This window comes from Mobula hypostoma, chromosome 22 (genome assembly GCF_963921235.1).
Source record: "Mobula hypostoma chromosome 22, sMobHyp1.1, whole genome shotgun sequence".
NCBI classification, from domain to species: domain Eukaryota; kingdom Metazoa; phylum Chordata; class Chondrichthyes; order Myliobatiformes; family Myliobatidae; genus Mobula; species Mobula hypostoma.
In genome coordinates, this window is record NC_086118.1 from 7,316,829 (window position 1) to 7,341,947 (window position 25,119).

At 46.4% G+C, this 25,119-nt stretch overlaps 1 protein-coding gene across 4 annotated transcripts in view; it reads right to left on the minus strand.

Annotated features, from left to right (window-relative positions):
* Positions 1 to 257: 257 nt before the first annotated feature.
* LOC134336613 (caskin-2-like) overlaps positions 258 to 25,119 on the minus strand; it is a 300,486-nt gene continuing 275,624 nt past the window's right edge. For all 4 annotated transcript variants that reach the window (XM_063030953.1, XM_063030951.1, XM_063030952.1 and 1 more), the window contains 8 exons: positions 23,856 to 23,940; positions 22,407 to 22,501; positions 18,550 to 18,660; positions 16,409 to 16,510; positions 14,917 to 15,055; positions 11,934 to 14,102; positions 6,880 to 7,240; positions 258 to 4,625 (listed from right to left, as the gene is read on the minus strand). In XM_063030953.1, the coding sequence (XP_062887023.1) occupies positions 4,532 to 4,625; positions 6,880 to 7,240; positions 11,934 to 14,102; positions 14,917 to 15,055; positions 16,409 to 16,510; positions 18,550 to 18,660; positions 22,407 to 22,501; positions 23,856 to 23,940 (3,156 nt within the window). In that variant the 3' untranslated portion in view covers positions 258 to 4,531. The remainder of the gene's footprint in view (positions 4,626 to 6,879; positions 7,241 to 11,933; positions 14,103 to 14,916; positions 15,056 to 16,408; positions 16,511 to 18,549; positions 18,661 to 22,406; positions 22,502 to 23,855; positions 23,941 to 25,119) is intronic.

The window sequence follows — 25,119 nt, forward strand, 5'->3', positions numbered from 1 at the left end:
GGGTGGAGAGGAGCAGTGCTGGGCATCACAGTCCTGGTCAGTTGTCCACACCTACCAAAGTAAGCTCAACACATTGTGCCCCAAGTGGTCTGTGATCCTTCTGCAGTGAGCAGCCTATTCCCATTTCTAACCCAGAGTTGGGGATTCTAGTACCAGTCCAAACACTGCACAAACCACACAAAGCAGCCCAGGCCAGTGAAATTAGCTACAGGTCTTAATCTGCTCTATTGATTCCATTTTTCAGTCTGGAAATAATTTACACACAAACACGTTGAAGCCAAGCAGGTAAAAATTGGAAGTTCTTAATCACACGTTAGAAATTTCAGATACACATTATACACATTTGCAATAATAATACAAGTAAGTTGTAATTTACATTGATCAAGCTTAACTCAACAGTTTCTTAATTGTTATATTGTGCCTTTCCTCCTTGGCTGTCTCTGACTGCTTCCATAATCTGTACAATAATTAACCTCACAACAGATAAGAAATTTTAGTAAATCCAGTGTAACATCTCTTCCAACTTAATCATTCTCTGCTGTGGCTCTGCCTAGAACATTTGGTACATTTATAGGAGAAGAAAATGATTTCAAAAATATATATTATTTTGAAAGATAGGAACAGCTATTTACATAATAAAACCAGCAGGCAGAATAATGCTTGGATCAAGCTGTGAAGTCCATGGTGACCTGGCACTCAGTGTAGGCATACAGTCTACCTCCATGACGATGCTAATGGAATCTGCTGTGTTTTAAATGCAGGAACCTATCAGAACACGAGTGTCAGTGAATGGTGGATACTGTGCCCTCAAAGGTCTGCGACTGTTCATCCGCTGCGCTGGTGGTTTGAATTTAACTGGCACGTTTCACGAGGGACAAGTCAGAGCACCAGACTGATCAGACCGCACTCTCTCATGTATCTGGGATAATCTCCTTCCCATATGTGGAATATTGTCCTGCATTACAATAACCAGGGTCACAAAAGCTGCTTTATAAATAACAATTTTACAAAGTGTTTTTTTGTAATAAGATCAGCCTACATTTTGTCTATTAGAGTCCACACTATTCATTTAGTTTGAATCTAGTAAATACTAATTATCTAATTCCTGAGTGTCTGTCATGTGGGCATGATATGTGTGTGCAGCTGGTTGAAGAGGATTCATTCCATTCAGCAGTCGCTGACTTCATTCAGTAGTTGTTGAGAAAGCAGACACTGGGCCCCTCCCATCTCGTGTCTGGTAAACATCACACTGATAGCTACAGAAATCTTGTATGTGGTGTAACAAAGGGTTTTCTGGGGTGCACATCTGAATCCAACTGTAACAATGTCTGCAGTTATAAAAGAAGAGGTCATATGTCTCATTGACCCTTAAGATCCCCAAGCAGCCGACAGAACCAAAACGGGACCTTGTCAAGTCTACGTTAACCATCAGGTACCCACTTATACCAATCACTTTCCATTTGCCTCTCATGCCTAGTAACTTTGCCACTGGATTCCATCATAGGCAGAGCAATCCTCTTAAACACAAGTGAAGCACACCACTAATGCCATAAACTGCTAGTGTTACAGGAATGTCTTTGGCATTCGTAGCAACAGTTTGCCTTGGAAAGCTTCCAGGTAAAGCACACATATTACAATCACAAACGTAACCAGTGAGGCAAGCAGTTTGTCCTAAGCCACCGGATCACCTTTCCTCTGCAGGGGCTTGGATTGAAAGGACCAAGCTATGAGACGTGGCAATCCAGGAGTGACACATTGTAACACTTGCACTGAAAATCAGTCTGATGGTCCTTACCACTTTCAGTATGAGCCGTACAGGTAAGTTGAACAACACTGCTCATTTTTCTGTGTGTAACCTGGGGTTGTCAGTGGAAATGGCTTCCCTTTCATATTCTAGCTAAACCATTTATTATTTGGCATTGACATCCACGGGACAGATGATGATACCTTCAAAGCCTAGGGTTTGGAATACCCAATCCGAATGCCCTGTATGTACTGGGAGCTGTTCCGGAGTCAGATGTGCAGCAATACCAACTTGTGAAGATACTTCCTTTCCTCCCAACATTTGGTAAGGAAATATAGGAAGAGATGCACCCCAAACCTATCAGTGAGTCGCTCACTATCACACAGAGAATGCATGGAGAGGACAGCATCACAGTTAGATCTGCTACTGCAAATCTGTGTTCAACTGGTGAGTGTCCACCAGCTCCCCTGGTCTCCTTCACATCCCAAAAAAATGCTGTGTAAATTGCCTCTTACTGCAGTTTAAGTTGCAAAAGAACAGGAGAGTTGGTGGACATACAATATGGGAGTAGGAGGAAATAAGTGGGGGAATTGGACCGATGAGAGACTCTGCAACAAGAAGATTAGGGAGCCATCATTAAGGTGCATGAGAACAGCTTGTAAAGGGCAATGAATCTCTAGAGTTTCCTTCCCTGGAGACTTGGTCATCAAATGAACTTAAAGAGGAAATGGGTAAAATTATTCTTTAAAACTAAGGACTGGGGAACTGGCACAGATTAGAGAAGGTAAGGGGAAGATTAGCCATGGTCATACTGACAGGCTTAAGGTTCGAATGGCCTACTTCTCCTCTTATTTTCCTATGATGGTGTCATTCTCGTGGGAACCAGTGTGGAAACAATGGGCCAAATGGCCACCTTTAAGAAAGTAAGGGACCAGTGGAACTGATGATCAGTTCTTCATTCCTGTTACAAACAGGGCGGGTTAAGTTAAACCCATTGTGGAAAGGTCAGTTCCTGCCTTGGATACCTTCAAAAACCCAGGCACTGGAATCAATTACAATTGGCCATTAGTAAACTGTATACACTAAATGTGTACTGACTGGCTTTACATGTTGACTCTGGCAAAGCTACCCACAGTCATTGTGTTAACAGTTTGAAGAGTAATGTATATACTGTATACACACATTTTCCCACGTACACCTGCTCTGCAGAAAAGGCACACAAACAGCTGTAAAAAGAGCAGCAGTAGTAAGTGAGATTCTGTAACTGGAACCTGTTAGTGAAATACTGACCTTGGTTTAAGTATCTTCCTTTCTGACCCATCTTCACATTTTAAAAAAATATTTTGTTTTGCTGCACACTGCAAGGTCCAGACTGTCCATATGCAAATTATATTCTGGGCTGCTTTTGAAATAATGAAATGTAAATTAAGTACTTGTAAGAAATGTTTCTTCTCCGGGGACTTCCAGTTGCAATCAATCTAATAGGACAGGAGAAGGGTTGATAAGCTGATGAGTAGCAACAGGGTCAGAGCTACATGGATCAGCTGGTATCTGGCCAATCACATGGCTGTTTCACCAGCAACTTGAGACACCACAAGACACAACAGAATCCCTCACTGATTCGCAGACCTGTGTTGTTCTTTGTTTCCTCCAGAGGTCTGGTGTCTGAAAACTGCTGATTAATTGTTCAGTAGCAGCAAGACCAGACCCCCAGAGCACTGGTGTATTGGTATTGGTCACAGTGGGACCTTGTCAAACTGGAATGTTGGAGGATGGGGTAGAGTATGCATCCTGGACCTTTGTCTACTGAGACTTCTAGAAAGCCAAATGCCTGCACAAACACTAACGGGCAGAGTTCATCACCTATCAGAAACTGACAGCTACTCTGTACTTGTAACTGCTCGGGATCCTGTGGCAGAACTCTGCCCAAACACAGTTATTTCTACTGCCTGTGGGAACCACAGCAACTTGCATTTATATAGCGCCATTATTGTAGTGAAGGAAAACGTGAAGGCACTGCACAAGAAATCAAGTTGACACACACATTTGGCACCAGCTTTCAGGTGAATTGCTCAGAATCCCTGCAGTGTTACCCCTTCTCTGAACAAAGCAAAAATGTGAAGCAGTTCTTGGGTTTTTAACATTAGAATTTTGGGGATGGGGTAGTGTCCTCTCTAAAGGAAAGTGCTGTCTTGTAAATGGACTACCACTCATCTTGGGAGCTTGGCACTCTAACTGAAGATTAACTGTTTCTAACAGGCAGCCGTGTCTAAAATGAGTGCAATCCTGGGTCTTCAGCAGCACCAGTAGTAGACAGTTTTGCCCAGTACAACTGATCTAGAACCTTCTCTTCCGTCAGCTGAGCTGGGTCGACATATTGTGCTTTTAACTCATTTAAGTGCTCATTGCAAACTCAGTTGAAGCCAACAGTATGGGAAAAAATCTATACATAATTTTTCTTAAAAAGAATAAAATGCAGCATCTCTTAATGCCTGTGGTTAGTTCCTGTAGTAATTGACGAAAATCTGTGTGCATCTCGCAAAGGAATCAGTTGCAGGGAATTCTCCCTGAAGCCAGCCTTTGAAGAGGTTCATTTTCGACAAACTCTTGGGAATCAAATGGAGCACAAGTCTATCAGTTCAGTGTCCATTCCCACATCAGACATGGGCTTCCTATCAGTACTCCCTGGGCTCACCCAGCCCTTGGCAGCACGGAGCTCTTGGCTGGGGGATGATCCCCTGGCTTGGCATAAGGAAAAGGATTGGCCTTTGGTAACTCTCTGCATGGTCAGTCCAACATGGCATCCAACTGATCAGCGAGGTCGTCAAACATGCTGCCGATGTCATCCAGAATGTTGCCTGCAGACTTTGTGGAATTGGAGCTGTGGACACAAAAGACAAAGAAATTAATGAAGGAGTGTCAAATGTACCCCCAAGGGGTTGGGCAGGGTCTGAAGAAATCACTGGGGATCTTAACTGGGGCTAAAATACCAGCCAGGGTGAAGAGGCAGCTGTAGTGAAGATGAGTACAAAACAGTGTCCACACCCACTGTGTCTGTACTGACAAACTTCTACAAACTCCATTTAATTCTCTCTCCCCATCTCCCGTCAACTTCACACGAGAGGAAGTTTACGGTGGCCAATTAACTTACCAACCCGAACAAGAGGAATTCTGCAGATGCTGGAAATTCAAGCAACACACTTTATCAAAGTTGCTGGTGAACGCAGCAGGCCAGGCAGCATCTCTAGGAAGAGGTACAGTCGACGTTTCAGGCCGAGACCCTTCAACTCTTCCTTCAGTTAGTCCTGACGAAGGGTCTCGGCCTGAAACGTTGACTGTACCTCTTCCTAGAGATGCTGCCTGGCCTGCTGCGTTCACCAGCAACTTTGATAAAGTGTGTTACTTGAACTTACCAACCCGAATGGCTTTGAGACATTGGATGAAATTGGTGCAACCAGGAGAGCATGCAGACTTCACATAGACAGCATCTAAGGTCAGGATTGAACCTCGGTCACTAGAAGTTGCGAGGTGAGACCTCTACTACTCGGCTGTCCCTACCAATTGTGGGACTACTCACATCTAAATGCCCTAAATAACCCCAATAGCAACTTGAGGTAAAGCTCTTCATCCTATGAGTGCCAGGCATCTCAAGGACACTCTGACCCCTTGTCCTCACATGCCTATACCTTCCCCATGAAGTTCAATGTGAGCTCGAGGAACATTGTCTCACGCCTTTTCTCCACATGTTCCTGCCTCTCCCACCATCTCACCATTTGTGGCATTTTATTCCAAATTTCCAGCACCCCATGTAACTTCAGATAATTATTCTCATTTCTGAGGTCATCATTTTCTTCTTGAACACCTTTGACTTTTGCCCCTCCACCTTTTGTCAATGATTCTGTTTCCTCTTGAGCAAGGTCCTTACCCTAAAAAAATTGCCAACTGACCGCTGAGTATCCAGCAACTTCTGTTTTTAGTTATGAAAACCTGTACGTTTATAATCCAAATGCAAGGGAAGAAGATGTAACATATTTAGACTTTAATGGTGAGAAGGTGCCACACAAAAGGTCAACACACAAATTCAGAGCTGATTGAATTGGGAATAATACCTCAGCAAGGCTTGAGGGTTGGTTACTGAAGAGAAAGACTAAGCAAATTCAGTTTGTTTTCAGGAAAGCAAGTTATGACTAGGTTTCTGCAAATCTTCCCCTGGGTCAGCTGTGATGATTTGTTTCACTGATTTTGATAGGGGCGCTATGAATATCACACCCAAGTTTGCTGACGGTGCAAAGCTGAGAGCAGGAAGGAGGTAGACAGACTCAGCAAAATGAACAAGCACGCAGGTAACAAATGAGATACAAGGAGGAGCAATATGAAGTTACTATTTGGGGAGGAAAAATAGAAAAGAAGAGTATTTTAGGGAAAAAAAATTGTTATTTAAAGTTTAGGAAATCCACGTAGAGAAATCACAAGAAACATGCAGTTAAAGCGGGCATGCAGGTAAAGCAAGCAATTAGGAAATCGAACAGTACAAAACACTTTAAAGGAAGATTGGAGCATTAGAGCAAGCGGGGCTTCCTGCATGAATCCTGGGATTTGGTAAGACCCTACCTGAGAAATTGTGCTCAGTTTTGGTTTCTTTATCTAAGCAGGGATGGACTGCGCTTAGACCTGGAGGGAGTGCAATGAAGGATCATTAGAGTGATGAGAGGAGCATCCAGAGGAGAGATTAGACTTTAACATTTATCTGACATCTTCTTGGCAGTGTCAACGATGAATGTTTCCCTTGATAAATGATGAGGGGATGGCCACTCAGGAGTGAGTGAAGGAGACAGCTCTTCAGCTACAGTGCTTCATCCCTGCTCCAGAGTGTGGACACGCAGTTGAGAAGTATTTTGAACAGAGAGACTGAGAGATTTGAGGGCAAAAGACAATCAAGGAATAGAGGAAGATAGAGCCGGGACAACAGATCCACTTTGATTTTACTGATGGTTTGACATTCTCACGGAGCTGAACGTTCATTTCTTCCTTCTTAATGATGTCGTTTTTCCACCCTCTTCCCAACTTTGAAACGGCTTACTCAATTGGAAACATAACCACAATGACACAGTACACTGGATGCTACTGATACTTACATTGCTTTTCCGTGATCTTCCTGGGTCAGCTTGCGTTCCACAGCATGGAGAGCTGCCTCTAGACAACTGCTGGTCTGCTCCAGTCGCTGGTGAGCGAGTGCAGTCTGTGGGACCTCGGCAGCCGGTCCCACCACAAGCCCCGTCACCCGCCCACTCACTCCAGCAGCAGGGGCTATGGGCACAGAGGTGCACCCTGTGCCCAGCTGCTGGGGCAGGCAAGGGGGCCTTGACACTGCAGGACCAGGATTGCCAGCCTGTGGAGACCTGCTGGCTTTGGGGCTGCTGAAGTGTAGGCCCTGTGCTAGGGCAGGCTTTGGGGAGATGTTCAGACTAGATAGAGGAGGCTGCCTTTGGCAGGTTTCTGAAAAAAGAGAAACCAAACAATTAACCGTCTGCTTCCCATAGAATCAGACTCGTATGTCATAGAAACAGGCCTTTGGCACAGTGTGCCTAACTATATGAACACCAATTCCATGTCTCTCTATGTCCTTCCTGCTCATTCATGTAACTGGCCAGCTGCATCATCAATGTTTTACTATCCCTGCCTCCACCACGTCCTCTAGCAGCTGATTTCAGATGCCAACTATTTGAAAATTTTACCCCAGATCCCCTTTAAGCCACCTCCCTTTCACCTTAAACCTATGCCTTCTAGTTTTAAAACACAGAACAGTACAGGGCCTTCAGCCCACAATTTTCAACCCACCTTTTAATCTACTCTTGAGATCAATCTCATTCTTCCCTCCCACATGGACCTCCATTTGTCCCCCATGTGCCTATCTAAGGAGTTTCTTAAATGTGCCTCTGCCAGCACCTATGGCAGCATGTTCCACATGCTTGCCACTCTGTGTAAAAACAAAACTAACCTCTGACATCCCCACAAACACCATAAATTTATGCCCTCTCAAATTACCCATTTCTGCCCTGGGAAAAAGTCTCTGGCTGTCCACTCGGTTTATGTCTCTTCTCATCTTGTACACCCTATCAAGTCACCTCTCATCATCCTTCGCTCTAAAGAGAAAAGGCCTAGCTCATTTAGAAGACATGCTCTCTAATCCAGACAGGGTCCTGGTAAATCTCCTCTGCACCCTCTCTGAAACTTCCATATCCTTCCTATAATGAGACAACCAAAACTGAACACAATATTCCAAGTATAGTCTAAGCAGAGTTTTACAGAGCAGCAGCACTACCTCGTGGCTCTTGAACTCAATCCCCTGACTAACAAGGGACAACACTCTGCATATATTGTTAACAACCCTATCGACTTGTGCAGCAGCTTTGAGGATCAATGAACATGGACCCCAAGATCTCTCTGTTCCTCCTTGCTGCTAAGAATTATGCAATAACCCTGGACTCTACTTTCAAGTTTGAATTTCCTACCATATCCATGCCTGTCATAATTTTAAATACCTCTTTGATATTACCTCTCATCCTCCTTTGCTTCTCTAGAAAAGCTTAGTATACCCAATCTCTTTATAACTCTAGCTTTCCAATCCAGAGATTGAAGGAACAATTTAAAAGCCTACGTTTATATGGTTCCTTCTGTCGGCTTTAAAGCAGAGAGCACATAATGGATTTGTTGCAAAAATGCAGTCATTATTATTAAAGCAGAAGCTAGTCTGAATATTGCAAGATCTCACAAAAGCAAATGACCACTTTGTGGTAACAGTATTAGCAAAAAGAGGAATATCAGCCAAAGCAAAAAAAGAAACCGAGCTGGAAGAACTCAACAAGTTAGGCATCACCTGTGGGGGGAAATGGGCAGTCAATGTTTCAGGTCAAGACCCTTCTTCACAACGTCTGTCCATTTCTCTCCACAGGTGATGCCTGACCCAGTGAGTTTCTTCAACAGTTTGTCTTTTCTCCATTTCCTAGCATCAGCAGTCTCTATGATCTCAATCTCAGCTGGAGTTGTGACAGAGAACCCCATTACAAGGAGAACTCCAACAATGGCCCTGAGAGGGCAGAAGGAGGCCATGTCCCATACTCTGCAGACTGGTGCAGTGAAGGGGTTAACGGCTCAGCATCATTCTGCAGAGGGTTCAGTGGGAATCTCCTGAGCCTCATGCTATCTATACTGCCTCAGTGTCACTCTGCAGAGGGTTCAGTGAGGATCTTCTGAGTGCCGTGCTGGCTCAGCTCCAAGTTCCTTGAGAAATAAACACTTAAATTATCAATATGGTGAGAGCCACATTTTGGTCTGCCTGAGACTTGTTGATCCTCTGGTTCAACAGATTTTTTTAAAGGAATACTGCCGCTGGTTCTTTGCCATTTGTAGAAAGCTTGCTATTGCTAACAAAATGGTTTTATGGGGAAGTTGTTTAGGGTCCATTGACACTGAAGGGATGGGTGACTCAAACATTCAATGGGTGTAACACACAAACTGCTGGAGGAACTCAGCAGATTAGACAGCATCTAAGGAAATTTATAAACAGTTGACATTTTGAGCCGAGACCCTTCTGCAAAGGGAAAGGAAGAGGGAAGATGCCAGAATAAAAATGTGGGGAGAACAGAAGGACAAGCTAGAAGGTAATAGGCCGAGCAAAGTGAGTGGGCTGATAGGACAGTGGACCAGAGGAGAAAGTGAAGAAAGAGGGGCACTAGTGAGAGGTGGTAGGCAGATGAGAAGAAGTATGAAACCAGAATGGGGAATAGAAGAAGAGAGAAGGGGGAGGGATTTTTTTTAACCAGAAGGAGAAATCGATGGTTATACCATCAGGTTGGAGGCTACCCAGAGAGAATATGAGGCGCTGCTCTTCCACCCCCAGCGTGGCCTCATCGTGGCAAGAGAGGAGGCCATTTTGGAACAGGAATGGTGATAGAAATTAAAATTGTTGACCACCAGGAAATTCTGCTTTTGGCGGATGGAGTGGAGGAGTTTGGCAAAGTGGTCCCCAAATTTACATCAGGTCTCACCAATGTAGAGGAAGCTGCATTGGGAGCACCGGATGCAAGAGACGACCCCAGCAGATTCACAGGGTGAAGTCTTGCTTCACCTGGAGTGACTATTTGGAGCCTGAATGGAGGTGAGTGAGGTGAATTGGCAGGTGCAGTATTTCTGTTGCTTGCAGGGGTATATGCCAGGAGAGAGGTTAGTGGGAGAGATGAATGGACAAGGGAATCAAGGCGGGAGTGACCCCTGCGGAAAGTGGAGAGTTGATGTGGGGGTGGGGAGGGAGAGAGTTAAAGATCTGTTTTGTGGTAGGATCCTGTTGAAGACAGCATATGTTGTGGAGAATGATGTTGGATCCAGAGGCTCATGGTGTGGTATGTGAGAACAAGAGATACTGTATCTGTTAAGGTGGCAGAAAGATGGATGAGTGCAGATGTCTGGGAAATGGAAGAGATGTGGGTGGGGGCATTATCAATAGTGGAGGAAGGGAAAACCAATTCTTTGAAGAAGTATATCTTTGATATCCTGGAAAAGAAAGCCTCATCCTGGGAACAGATGTGGTAGAGACAAAGGAACTGTGAAAAGGAAATAGCATTTTTACAGGAGACAGGATGGGAAGAGGTATAGTCGAGATAGTCATAGGAATAGGTAGGATTATAAAAGATGTCAATAGACAGTTTGTCTCCAGAGATGGAGACAGAGAGATCGAGAAAGGGGAGAAAGGTGTCAGAAATGGATCAAGTGAATTTAAGGGCAGGTAGATTTTGGAGGCAAAGTTGATGAAATTGATGAGCTCAGCATGAGTACATGAAGCAGTGTCAATGCAGTTGTCAATGTAGCGCAGAAAGAATTGGGGAGCATTATCAGGGAAGGCTTGGAACATGGACTGTTCTACGTAGCCAATGAAAAGCAGGCATAGCTGGGGCCCACGGCTTTCCCTTGAGTCTGGAAAAAGTGGGAGGAGCCGAAGGAGAAATGAGGACCAATTCTGCCAGACGCAGGAGCATGGTGGTGGAGGGGAACTGACCGGGCTTTTTGTTGAGAAAGAAACAACAAACTTTAAGGCCTTCTTGATGGGGGATAGAAGTGTCTGGAGACTGGACATCCATGGTGAAAATGAAGTGGTCTAGATGAGTGTATTAATACCATTGATGCTCTGTAGATGGAAGGTGTTAGTTTGGTTACACAATAAGCATAACTGGTGACATGTTTTGACTATTGTATTTCTCATAAATACAGCTACGTGATGACTTTCACCCCATCCATCTAACTGGGATTTACTAAGATTCTCCATGTGGGAGCACTGGAGAAAGACAGTGAGTCGGGCAGCATCTATGGAGGGAAATGGGCAATCAACATTGAGTCAAGACCCTTGCTCGAGTCCAGCTGAAGGGTCTTGATTTGAAACAGAGAACCTGTAACTTCCACAGATGCTGCCTGACCCACTGAGTTCCTCCAGCACTTGTTGCGTTGCTTCACGTTGCAGCATCTGCAGTCTCCTGCATCTCCAGCAACATCAATGCTGTTGCAACAACCAATCTGCTGGAGGGACTCCATGGATTATGCAGCAACTGTTGGGGTGCGGGGGGAGGAACTGTTGGTGTTTCAGGTCTAAACTGTTGCATCATGAGTGATAGTGGCGGGGGGGGGGGAGAGTTCTGCCCATCTCCACTTACAATCCCAATGTAGGGGTTCAACCTGCTGAAATGTCGACAAATCTTTTCCCAGAACAGATTCTGCTTGGCCCGTTCAGTTTTTCCAGCAGATGGTTCATTGATCCAGATACCAACACCTACCGTCTCTTGTGTCGCCAACAATATTGATGCTGGTAAATGAACGATCTGCTGGATGAACTCAGAAGATCAGCAGAATCTAGGGTTTGTGGGGGTGGGGGGAGGAGGAAATGTGTAATTTCCAGGTCAAAACCCTGCATGCAAACTGAAAGTGGAGAGTGGAGATGGTCAGTATAAAGAGGTGTACTGGCTATTTCCCTTCTCCACCCTCAATCCCAATGCAGTGTTTCAACCTGAAACGTTGACAAATCCTTTCCCGCCACAGATGCTGCTTGACCTGCTGAGATTTTCCAGTAGTTTGTTGTTGCTCCAGATTCCAGCACCTGCTGTTCCCACTGATTCAGTCCCCTGTATTTCTAATGATCAGTTACCTGTGGCTGGCCTCCTGTTCTGGGAGGTCTTGCTGGAACCAGCCGTTGACACCCTCTGTATGGGTGTTTGCTGCAGCGAGGGGAGGGCTGGTTTTGGAGAGAGCTGGGGTCTGTGCTTGGTTCCCTTCTCCAAGGACTGGATGCTCCTCTCAATCTCAGCAATCCTAAACTCCACGCGGGCATCATCGTCTACATCGCTCTTGAGGTGCAGCCCCGAGTCCACGATGTGCACGGCCTGCGCCTCTGCGTATCGGGGTCCATGTTTTGGCGGTGGTGGCTGCTGCTCTGTGGCTCCATTCGGCCCCTCCTTTTCCTTGGCCTTTGGCCTCCGCTTGACTGTATCAGACTCTGTCAGGTTGAACTCAGGGACCTCCGGTGGTTTGGCAGAAGTGCTGGCTGCCATAGTTACCCCGCTCCCCGGCGGCTCCTCAGTGCCAGACACCAGCTCTATGGCAGCATTGGCTTGGTTGGCGGAGCTCGGCTTTGGCCGCTGCTTTATGGTCAGGTTTCCCTCTTCGGCAAATGGGATGCACTCGCTGGAGCTGTTCTGGGAGTCGGAGGAGGCCTCTAGGGGTCCCCTCCTGGCACTGGCCTCATCTTCCGTGTCTGACTTCACCTCTTCCCCTTCCATCTGCCCCCCCGTCTTCATGCCGGCCAGCGGCTCGCTGACAGTCCGCCGCCGGTTGGCCCACTCTCTCGACTTCTCAAGTGGCCCGCGGGTGGCCCCAGCTGGGACTGAGGTATCCTGCTGGCGTTCGGAGACCCACGCAACAGCCTGCCGGCTCTCTTTCCTCATGCCGGGAACCTCCTGCTGTTCTGCTCTGACAGGTCTGACCTGACCCAGGGCTCCGCCACTCAGCTCCATGAGAGCAGCCATGCTCCTCACACTGACGGCAACTTTGCTTGCAGGTTCCTGCCAAACAGGTAGTCCATCCACCAGATCAGGGGTGGTGCTGCAGGGGGTGGAGACCGGGTGGGAATCCCTCTCGGGCTCCGGCTCCTCCTGACCCTGGGTGGTGGACACTGAGCTGAGGCGCTTAGGTGGAGGGGGTGGTGGCCCCTTTTTCTTGCCACGGAGGGCGAATGACTGGCTGCGGTTGACGTGCTGCTCTGCCGGCCACTGGGCCTTGGTTACCTGGCTGCGGCCTGGGCGACGGGTGAGGGTGGCGTAGGAGCTGACGGCATACACCACCTCGTCCTCCTCTGGCTCTCCGTCCGAGAGGGCGTGCCTGTTCAGGCTGTGAGACCGCTTCTTCAGCCTGAAGCCATCGCCGTAGCTGTGCTCGATGCCCGGGCAATGTGGGGCTGGAGGATTAGGCAGTGAGCCCTGCTCCGTTGTATCCCCACTGTGGGGATGCAGATAGGAGGCCGGGGCCGGGTGTTTGGCAACCTGGGAAGGCATTTGCAGGCCACTGTGAGCCAGGGCCTCGAGGCGTCCCAGGGCTGAGGAAAAAGCAGTAGGTTTTCCCCTGGTGGGGAGCTGTGTGTTGGCCAGGGATTGGGTTGCCTTCCCCTTATTCGGGGTATGGGGTGGGATGAAGCTAGGCAAGGGCACCTGTGGGTGCTGTGGGTCAGTGGCAGGCCCACCTTTCTGTGGGGAGGGCCCCTGGTAATGGTCTCGTCCCTCCGGCCCATTTCTCTCCTGGCTCAGGGTGCTCCTCAGCACCCTGCCGTTGTCCTGGACTCGGGCAGGCACTTCGTCCTTGGAGTGAGGGGGGAAGGTGGACCTCCCACTGCTCCCACCACTGCTGCTACTCCCGTCACCACTGACCAGGCTCTCCTGGGACTTGCTGCCCATCCCGGTGCCTCCGAGCGCATTCTCCTGGGAGTGGCCAGATCCTCGGGAACGAGTACCGATGCTCTCTTGACTCCGGGAGATACCTCCCACCTGCTTCATGGCCAGGCTGTCCTGGCCACTGTAGCACGGGTTGGCCATGGCGGACTGCAGCTCGTAGCTGAGCTCGCTGTCTTGAAAGGTGAGCATCCTGGGGGTGTGTGGAGAGTGGCACTCCCCATTCTCAACCTGAGATGGCTCAATGGTGACAATCTCCAGCGCACCGGGAGCCTTGCGCCGCAGGGTTGCTGTCTTCGCCTCCACCTCGGCTTGGTTTAACGCCTTCTGCACATCCAGCAGCTTCTTCACTGCGATCATCATCTTCTTCTGGTGCCCTACAAAATCGCACAATCACTCAAGCAGAAGTCCCTGGGTTCCCTCCCCACCCCTATGCAGCCCACCCGTCTTCCCTATACATTGGTTATAACAGATCTAGCGAACAGAGCCTGTTCTCTGCAACAGCATTGGGAGGGGGAAACAACCCTCAGCAATGTGTTCCTAATCCCCTCTGCACTCCTTCCAGCCGAATGGCATCTTTCCTGTAGCAGGGTGACCAAATCTGAACTCATGCAGCCTCCTATACAATCACAATGTACGTGTTGGGGCGGCTAAATGAGCGTCCACCATCTAAGGATGCAACGTCATTGGGTCAAGTGGCAGGGGAACACGCCATTCGGCCCAATTTCTCCATACCAACCAAAATACCCATCAAAACTAATCTCCCTCTAACATGTCCTGTCCACGTGCCTGTTAAATGTTGCCTCTGGCAGCTGATTCCATACACTAGATGAAAAGTTGTCCCTCACTCTCCCCTCGCACTTTATACCTTTGCCCTCTAGATCTCAATTCCACTACTCTGGAAAGAGGGCATGTTAACCCTGTCTATGCCCCCCATAATTGTACAATAAGATCACCAAACATTCTCCTAAGTTCTAGTGATAAAGTCCCAACCTGTTCACCCTCTTTCCATAACTCAGTTCCTCAGTACCAGCAACATCCTTGTAAATCTCCCCTGCACTCTTTCCAGGATAATGGTGTCAGTCCTTTGGCAGGGTGACCAGAAGTGAACACCATATTCTGAATGTGGTCCTCCTGTACAACTATAATGCAAGTGTTGAGCTCCTGACTGTGGTTGGAAGCAACACTTACCCAGCTGCGTGATCCCAATTTCCTGCAGATCCTCCCAGGTGATCTCACCGACAAAGGTAATGCTGTCATAGCCATTATCCACTAGCTTCTTGTGGTACTGAGACAAGCCAATGGCACTCAGCCATTCAAACAAATCCACCTGCAAGTAAGCAGAGCAGAGGGTGGGCATTCCAGGTTTCCTATATCCTTAGTTGATGGGATAAGGTCGCCCCACAATGAATCTCTCTGTCCTATGGGACACTGCTACAGGCATCCTTTGGTGAACAGGTTTCTGGTGGTCATTCTTTGCAGCTTAATCCAACCAGCAACATCTTTGACACAAAGCTGGACTCTAGTTTACTCTCAGCCATGATAACCCTTCCAAATGAGCTTGGTTTGCATGTTATCAGGTGGCAGAAACCCAGGCTGGTACACTCATAAGATTCTTAGACGTATAGTATTCCCCCTGGGTCTGGAGGGCTTCACATCTGTCTTAAATGGAGTGAGCACAGAAAGAGTCACTCCCAACCCGTGCTGTCCCTGGGATGACTGCACTGGGGGCAAGATGGTAGCACACCTCTCTGCACGCTGTGGGTTTGAGAAGAAGGTGTGGGGAAAGATGCCAAGGTGCTCGTCATGGTTCACCTGCGAACAGAGGACTTCCCTTCGCAGCGTAAAGGAATGGTACAGGCTGCAGGAGGACGTGCTCAGGGATGCACTGAAGCTTGGAGCAGACATTGCGAGAGCTCGGTGGGGAAGGACCACGACTGGACAGGGAGGGGTTACGACAAGTGGAGAAACCTCTTCAACTCAGATATGGTGGATCACACTTGGGGTCCACATGAGCAACAAATGTGTAATGGCTTTAAGACAAAAGGTTTACACTACTGAATGCAACATAATGACAGCACCGTTTATTCTTTGTATGTAGTTTTTTATATAATAAATAGTTTACTTTGAGGGATGCACTGAAGCTCGGTACAGCTAATGCAACGGCTCTGTAGTGAAGAACCAAAATAGGCCTCTTCTTTTACAACCTATGCAGGGGCTGAGTCAGGTGATGATGCCGATCAAGTAAGGAAAGGCTATAACACTGCAGAGGGCCACATAACTGGCTTAGTGCTATGGTTTAAATAAAGTACTGCCACTGTGGGATGTATTGACCAAAAGACCCTCAGAGTACAAGAGATCTGTACTGTTTTTCTTTTTGTATTATCAAGATGGTATTGAAATAAAAAAAAATAAAGGAATTGGTTCTCAGGACTTTAAAACACAGACACTGAAGATCTGGTGAGATGGATGTGGGACTGTACACAGTAACTCAGGCAAAGACAAACAGTTGTTAACTCATTTAGTACTGCCTTCAGAAGGTATAGGTGAGAGCACTACCTCTGTTTGGGTAGTAGACTCTGGAATAGTGTCATTACCTTTTCATAATTTGGTTACAGCATCAATAACAACATAAGGGGTATGAGAGATAGTTGGTGGGGGGGTTGCTGCATGGATAACTCACTGGTTTGTAGTCAGGGAGCCACTCCGGAATACTCAGCTTGCCGATCTCTGTCGAAATCTTCTTTCTGTGGCCAGGTTTTGTCACTCCAATTGCTGTCAGGTCCTGTGAGCAGAAATGGTGCCAATCAGTGTCAATCACGTCAGGCAGAAAACCACGTTGGCTGTGACGACCTTAAGACTTTAGTTACAGGGTGAGATCAGATAGGATGGGCTTGTTTTCCCTAGAGCAAATTTGGGTGAGGACTCACCTGACAGAAGCCTCTAAAATAAAGAGAATCACAGGAGGGGGAAATAGTCAAAATCTCTCCCCCTCTCCCCCCCCCATGGTAAGAGTATTAAAAAGCAGATGACATAGATTTAAGCTGAGGGGAAGGAGATCTGAGGGGTAAGTTATCTGCAGATCGGTTGATATTTAGAACGCGATGCCAGAGGAAACAGAAACAGCTAATATGTGTAAGATGCACTTGAACAGACACTGACATAGACAAGGCATCAAAGGACATGGTCCTGATGTGGGAAATGCAATCAGTGCAGAAGGGCAGACAAGTCCCACAGCACCAGGTTCAAAATCATAGAACAGTATAGCACAGCACTGGAACTGGCTCTTTGGTCCACAATATTGTGCCAAACCAGCTGAAAAGTAAATCAACAGAATCCCTCCTACCTACACAATGTCCATATCCCTCCATCGTCTTTACATCCACATACCTATCCAAATGTCTCTTAAAAGCCTCTATTTGCCTCCGCCATCATACCAGGCAGCACATTCGAGTGTAATACCAGGGGGCATGCATTAAATCTGAGAGAGGGTAGGTTTGAGGGGGATGTGAGGTGTAAGTTTTTTTTACTCTTCTGTACCCTCTCTAAAGCCTCAACATCCTTCCTACAGTGGGGCGACCAGAACTCTATGCAATACTCCAAATGTGGTCAAACCAGAGTTTTATAAAGTTGCAACATAACCTTTTGAGTTTTGAACTCAATGCCGCGACTAATAAAAGCAAGTATTCCATAAGCCTCCTAAACACCCTATCGACCCGTGTAGCCACTTCCAAGGAGTGATGAACTTGAAATGTTCCCTTCAACTGTTCAGTTCTTGACCCAGCCTGCACAGCCCCAGTCACTGCAATTTACCAACTCTATGACCATTTTACACTAAAGTAGACTGTTTACTCTGATTGTGTTTCATTGTAAAAATTGTGTATAAGTTATATTTAATTTATATTTCTCTTCTAAATGCTTCTTACATGGTGCTATGAGCCTGTGATGCTGCTGTAACTAAGATTTTTATTTGCAAAAGACAATAAACTGACCTTTGACCTTGACGGATTGGGTCAAAGGGCCTGGGCCTGTTTCTGTGCTGAATGACTAAGGCGTTCCCACATGGGGAATATCACTTACATCTACATGGAATTCAGAAGAGAAGAAGCTTTTAAGTTGCACCAACACTGGAATGGGTCACATCAGCAGCAGGATGCACTTAGTGGAAAAATGATGGGTAAAGGATCAGAAAGGAAGGGAAAGCCGGGAGATTTAATGGCAGACGGTGGAAAGAGGTTTTCGTGTCGCATGATCACATGGTCCTGACTTTAACTATGCCGTAAGAATGAAAGTGAACAGCTGCAAAGTATTTTGGGTACACTGACATTCTACCAAACTTCATAACCAACACATATTAATCTATCATTGTCACATATTTCGAGGTACAGTGAAAAGCTTGTCTTGCCTACTGTTCATACAGATCAAATCATTACACGGTGCATTGAAGTTGAACGATGTAAAACAATAACAATGCAGAATAAAATGTTACAGCTACAAAGAATGGCTAAACCTTCACCCCCTCTCACCACCTTTGTTGCATTGATAATAAACCACAATGATTTTTATTCCCCTCTCTGCCCTCAGTCAGAAACCAAGCAACCACCCCCATCACTTGATGAAAGCAAGCGAAGAGGAAAGCTCTTGGAAGATCAATCGCGATGAGCTGGGGTGGCACCTGCAACACTGCTGAGAGTCTGCCCTCTTCTCCTTGAACTTGTGTCGCTCTGTCTCCTGGGCCTTTGCCTCTCATCTAACATTCCCCAGCCTGAGTCACGAGCTATGCCAAGAAGCCAGATCAAGCTACCACCAGATGCTGGGACTCACCTCTGGCGTCATGCGGCTGATGGTTGGCACGTCGTAACCAGCGTTGATGAAGTTGACTGTGTAGTGCTGTAGCTGGAATTCACTCAGCCAGTTGAAGATAGCTTCAGCATCCTGCAGGGACGACAGGCAGCGTGTTAACACCTGATCGTCACAGTGGTGTCCACCAAGATATTTATAAGTATCAGGGTGACACAGTGGCACAGCTGGCAGAGCCACTGCCTCACAACACCAGAGACACAAGTTCGATCCAGACCTCAGTTACTGTCTGTGTGGAGTTTGCACATTCTCTAAATTATGTGGGTTCCAGTCCCGTTCCACGTGCAGGTTTCTAGGTTAACTGGCTACTGTAGAGTCTTCCTAGTGCTGTATGTATGTGGTAGAGTCGAAAAGAGTTGGTGGGAATGTAGCGAGAACAAAATGACTTAAAGCAGAATAAAGTAAAAATAGGTGGCTGAAGATCAACCTGGATTCAATGGGCTGAAAGGCCTGTTTTCACACTGTCTCTCTCCATGTCCAAACTGATTAAATAAAAATGGCTGGTTTAAAGGAAAACACTTCTCACTCACTCACAAGATCCCTGGGTGAATCAACTTTCCACAAAGGACCCAGAGTTTTGAGTATTGCTTTGCATGTTGGGGTTGCTGGGTGGGAAAGGAGGATGGCAATATATTTTGCATTGGTCAGTCGTAAAGCTCAGGCTCACTGACCTTCTCCACCTCTGGTGCTGCTAGTTAATTGCTAATAAAAGCACAAGACCTCATCTCGGAGCCTCCATGCTGGGCAAGGAGAAAAGCATGACTCACATGTAAGGACATAAATGGCCTCAGTCGTAGTACTTGTTCCCCCAAACCCCAGCCTCTGAGAGAAAGGCTTGTGATACCTCATTTGCTTAGCCCTCAGGCAAAGTCTGGTTATTTTAGAATGGCAGGATATGGATTATAACCTCAGCAGGAGTCCATAATACATAGGAATAGAATTAGGCCATTCAGTCCATCGAGTCTATCCATGCTCCTGCTTTTTCCCCATAACCTTTCACACGCTGTCTAACCTATCAACCTCCGCCTTACATACACTCAGTGACCTGTGACAATGAATTCATGGATTCACCACCCTCTAGCTAAAGAAATTCCCCCTCATCTCCATTCTAAATGGACATCCCTCCACTCTGAGACCTTCTGGTCCTAGACTCCCCCATCATAGGAAATATCATCTCTACATCCACTTTCAATATTTAAATAGTTTTCTTAAATAAGGAACCCAAAACTACTCACAATACTTATCCTAGTCCTCTCGAAATGAATGCTAACATTGAATTTACCTTTCTCACCACCGACTCAACCTGCAAATGAATCCTTAGGGAATCCTGCATGAGAACTCTGAAGTACCTTTGCACCTTAGATTTTGGAATCTTTTTCCTGTTTAGAAAATAGACAATTCTTTTATTCCTTCTACCAAAGTGCATGACCATACACTTACCTACACTATATTCCATTTGACACTCCTTTGCCCATTCTCCAAATCTGTCCATCCTTCTGCAGCCTCCTTGCTTCCTCAACACTATCTGCCCCTCCACCTGTCTTCCTATCATCCGCAAACTTGCCTGCACAGCCATCAATTCCATCGCCCAAATCATTTACATACAGTACAATGCAAAAAGAAGTGGTCCCAACACCAGCCCCTGTGGAACACCACTAGTCACTGGCAGCCAATTAGAAAAGGCTCCCTTTATTCCCATTCTTTGCTTCCTGCCAAGCAGTCAATACTCTAACCATGCTAGAATCTTTCCCCTCATACCATAGGCTCTTACTCGCCACCTACACAAAGGGGCAGTAGCTGACCACGTCTGGGATGTGGGAAGGAACTGGACGAGGAACACCACACGGTCACAGTGGGAATGTGCAAACTCCACCCAGGTAGCCAGGAGGTCCGGATTGAACCGGAGTCCCTGGAGCCATGGGGTAAACACTCCACAGGCTGTGCCACGTCATGTAAGTAGACTCTAGTACGTACAGAAGCACTCAAATACTTGTGTGCGTCGTATTATGATAGATGGTCAAATCATAGGTTGTAAGGTGAGTGGAAGGAGCTTTAAAGGGGATCTGAGGGGGAAGGATTTTTTATAATAAGAGCATTTGATAAGTAAACACATTGTCAGAGGTGTTAGTGAATGCAGACATAATCATAATTCTGTTCATTGGTGCCTTTAACTTGTGCCTAGTGACTCTGGTGTGAAGGAGATGCTGAGGGTGTGTATCTCTACATCCTGATATCAGGGAGGGCTTGACTGCCACCTGTTCAAAGTAATGAAGTGTGACGCATGTCACGTACAAACATCAGGAAGCCTGCTCCAACCAATTTATGGGCATGACTTGTTCCGTCCCCAGCCTCACATCAATGGAGGCCAGGGTCTTGCCACGAGAGCAAATGAGCTCTGCGTCACAAGTTCCAAAAATTACTAATTTATTTTTACGAGTAATTTTCCCCCTCTAACTCCATCACCGATGATGTCAGAGCAGGATGCAGGCTTCTCTGTAGCCAGCCTCTTGTAAGTGTGCATCAGGAAGCATGGAAGCTTTTGTTAACTCTAGAAGTACAAGCTACTGGCTGCTATTGCAGGATGCAGTCAAAGTGGAAAGTCACTTTGCTACGGAGCAAAGGGAGATTGGGCTTGGTCAGATCCTGTGTTGGCTCTCTTCACTGCCGTCACCGCTGGTTCCCATCACAATCCCTCCTCACTGAAATGATATCTTGCATTAGCCAAGGCTTCCTCATTGAACCGTGACAGTGTTTTGGCTTAAATAGTGATACGGTAAGGTCTTTTTTACTGTTTGTTTTGTTCTTGTAATTTATACTAATTTTTATGTCTTTACTGCAGTTGCAAAGCAACAAACTTCACAATATTAAACCTGATTCTGAAATCAAAGATCTCCTTACCTACCTTCAATCCGAAGCTGGGTTTTGGTCTCTCTATAGATTATTAGCACAGGGCTCTGAGTTACTAATCCCACCATTCCCATTACAACACCAATAGCAAGGTCAGAACAAACCTATCCCACCAGCAGGACACATTGCAACAGGATTCAGATCCCCTGCATCTCTGGTTGCTCCTGTAGACTTTCACCAGCTAGTAGTCTTCATTGTGACGAACAGTTTTACAAAGTACTTCCTTTGGTTTCTTTGTATAGCTTTAGACAAGAGAGGGAAAGTTTAAAGGAGATTTACCAGGAAAGTTTTTAACATAATGTGCCTGGGAGGTGCTGCCGGGAAAGTGGGAGAAGCAAATATTATACTCACATCGAAGAAGTGTTTAGACAGACATAGACTGATACAGACCATATGGAAGGTTGACGTGTAGTTTAAGTGGGCATCACAATCAAACACAGACATGGGGCAGAAGTTTAAATGTTACATGGTCTACAAGTTATCCCTGGCCACTCCCAACTAGCAGGGATTTGGGGAACCAGTTTTTGACCCTGGTGAACCCCATGGAAGATAACGGTTGGGGATTGGCCTCAAACCCAACCTGCAGGGCAAACATCAATTCCACAGAATACACCACCAAACTCACAAGAATTCATCACTTAAAACAAATTATAACTCAGATGCAAATCCCATTCGTGCTTCACCAATACGCATGAGAACTCATCAATTCCATTAAATATCAATAGTCACTTTACATCAGTTTTAATTAAACCTCCAAATATTGACTGAATTACACTCAATATCCACTAATTACTATCAATTAAAATATTAATTAAATCAAAAGTCAACATAACTCTAATTTCATGAAATAAATTAAATTCAATGAAGCCTCAGTATAAATTCAAATCTGAAGCAATGTTTGTCTGTACCCTCACCTTTCCCTCCAGGAGATGGTCGGGGTGAATGAACTGTTGTGTGTATCCCTGTTCTCCGGACTTGTAGCTGGGGAAGTCATGATGTCTTTGCATTCCTGCAAAGAGGAAATAAAACGGGGTTAAGACTGAAACACTGGCTTTTGACACCAGTCCAAGCTGAAGCAGTAATGTCTCCCTCAATCTGACAGATTTCAGATGCAATTAATTTGGTCGTCTCATTCCAGTTCCAACTGGCACTAGTCCACAGCATGCAATTGTTCATTATACATCATAACTGCAATCAGAGAAAGCATGAGGAACACAGGGTTATGGTGACAGCTCTCCACAGAATACCAATGAAGGAACTTAGTAATTACGTTTAACCTGTGTAGTATCCTCCCTGGTATCTTGAGAAGGGGCAGTGTAGGGGGAGCTTCACTCTTACCTAACCTGTGCAGTCCCTACCCCAGAGTGTGATAAGCCAATGTTGAGGGAGCTTTAACATTTTACCTTCCAGTAAGATGGTGGTGTGTTCAATCGCAGTAGCTTCTATGGGATCAACCAAAGGTGTTACTGTCCTTTTTAAACGTATTTGTTCCAATTACTAGACCCTGCTAGACATTCAAGAACTTGAAGAACTGAGGGTCTACCCCATCAGCGAGTTGCTCGTTGGTGGAGAAATTGAAGGAGCTGGACTTGGTGTGGATCATGCTGCTGCCTGCGTCAGAGAGGTGTCAGTGTGCAAGGGTGGTGTGCAGTCTAACAGCCAGTGATCGTCTTGTGATCACAAGACCCTGTTGGACATTGTCAATATGGAATGCTGCAAGTCGGATTCACTGATTTACTAGCAGAGAGCAGGGGGTGCTGCAAGGCCTCGGTTGTAGGGGGGACCAGGCCTCACGCCGCGGTGTTGCCTGTTTATAGCCACCCAGGAGAGAGGCGTCAGAGTGGATATGCTCCACCAGAGTTGGTGCTGCCCCAGGCGTTTGACTGCAGATTGCTGAAATGTTCATGGACTCAGGGTATTGGACCATATTTTACTGATACATATGCTATATATGCATTGTGGTGTGTGTGACTGTTGGTTTTGTGTTTTGTGCCTTGGCCCTGGAGTAATGATGTTTCATTTGGCGGTATTCATGGGTATCCATAGTTGAATGACAATTGAATTCAAGCTATCTGAACTAGCTTGTACTACCTCAATGCATCGTTGTGAAGAGTTAATCTGAATGGACATGCGTCTTCACCCCTTACCAATTTGAAAACAATCCTACCTTATAGAAGGATGCTTGAATACATCACAATAGAGCCCGTGTTTGTTCAAGTGCTACAGTCATAAACCTTGGCATGCTTTACCCTGTCTGAATACATTCCAGAGACACAAGTTGCCACTGTCGTTGTAGTCTGGAGGACAGCGACCTTGATATAGTCTCAAGTAAAGATCAGACAAACACCCAGACTGGTTCTTACCCGTTGACTGGTCGACCTGTTGGCTGGGAGTTTCCGTACTGACGCAGACCTCTTGATGTGCCTGGTCTCCACCAGGGGGCACTGTCTGCCATGGAAAAAGTAGATGCATCAGGTCAGTATTTTGTCATTTTTCAACCAGGAAGTTTTGTATCTCAGTCAACAGCTGCAGCCCTGCTTCTGTCTATTTAGACTCAGTGTTGAAGCCCTTTGAACCTTTGATGCCATTTATCCCCGGCACACACTCTCAATTACAGCAGAGAGAGAAAAGGGGTTTAAGATGGAGGGAGGGGAGGCAGGAAAGGAGAGGGGGGTAGTGACAGATGGGATGGAGTGGGAGAGGAGAGAGAGAGGGAAAGGAAAGCAGGAAAGGAGGGGGCAGTGGGAAGGGGGAGCAAGAGAGGAGGGTAACGGGAGAGAAGGGAAGGGATGAATAGGAGAGGACGGAAGGCGGCAGAGGGGTGGAGTAGGAGAGAAGAAAAGGGGAGAGAGCAAGAGAGGAGGGAGGGGATTGCAAGATAGGAAGGGAAAGTGGGAGACGAGGGGGCAGCAGGAGTGTGGTGCAGGACAGAAGGGGAATGGGAGTGGAAGGGGAAAGGTTTGAGCAGGAGAGGTGGTGTTTGAGTGGAATAAGAGGGAGGGATGAGGACAGTCAGGTTCTAGAATGCTAGAATTAGAGAATTACTTCCATACAACCTTTAATCCCAGAAAACCTATTCTCGGGTAGGCTGCCACTGGAATGCGAGGGGCATGTTTCATTGCGTTTGGTCATCCACCCATATATTTAGTCTATTTTCAAGCAAATAGCTCCTTAAACGAGTCACCTTTGTTAATGATAACTTTGAGGAAATTGTTGCAGAAGCTTTTATCTTGCCTGCAGGCAGATAGAAGTAAACACTGGCTGTACACAATGACCATGGGTGGGTGGGGGAACACACTCTAGGGTTGGACCGTGGACTGTGGAGATACTGAGGCTGGAAGTTATGCTGGGAATGGTGGAGATACTGGACTTTGACTGGTAATAGTTAGGGTTAAATACAAGATGAAGGGTCTTCAAATCCTTTCTAGGAGCTTCAAAATGTCTGGAGATTCCACCTGAGCAAACCCACATGCCCTATTCTGCACGATCACTGAAGCACATCCCATGTATCTCATCCCTAAAAACCACATTCCCCAGCCCACCACCATCTGAAATACAGTTGCAAGAAAAAATTTGTGAACCCTTTGCTGCATTAATTACTCATAAAATATGTTCTGATCTTCATCT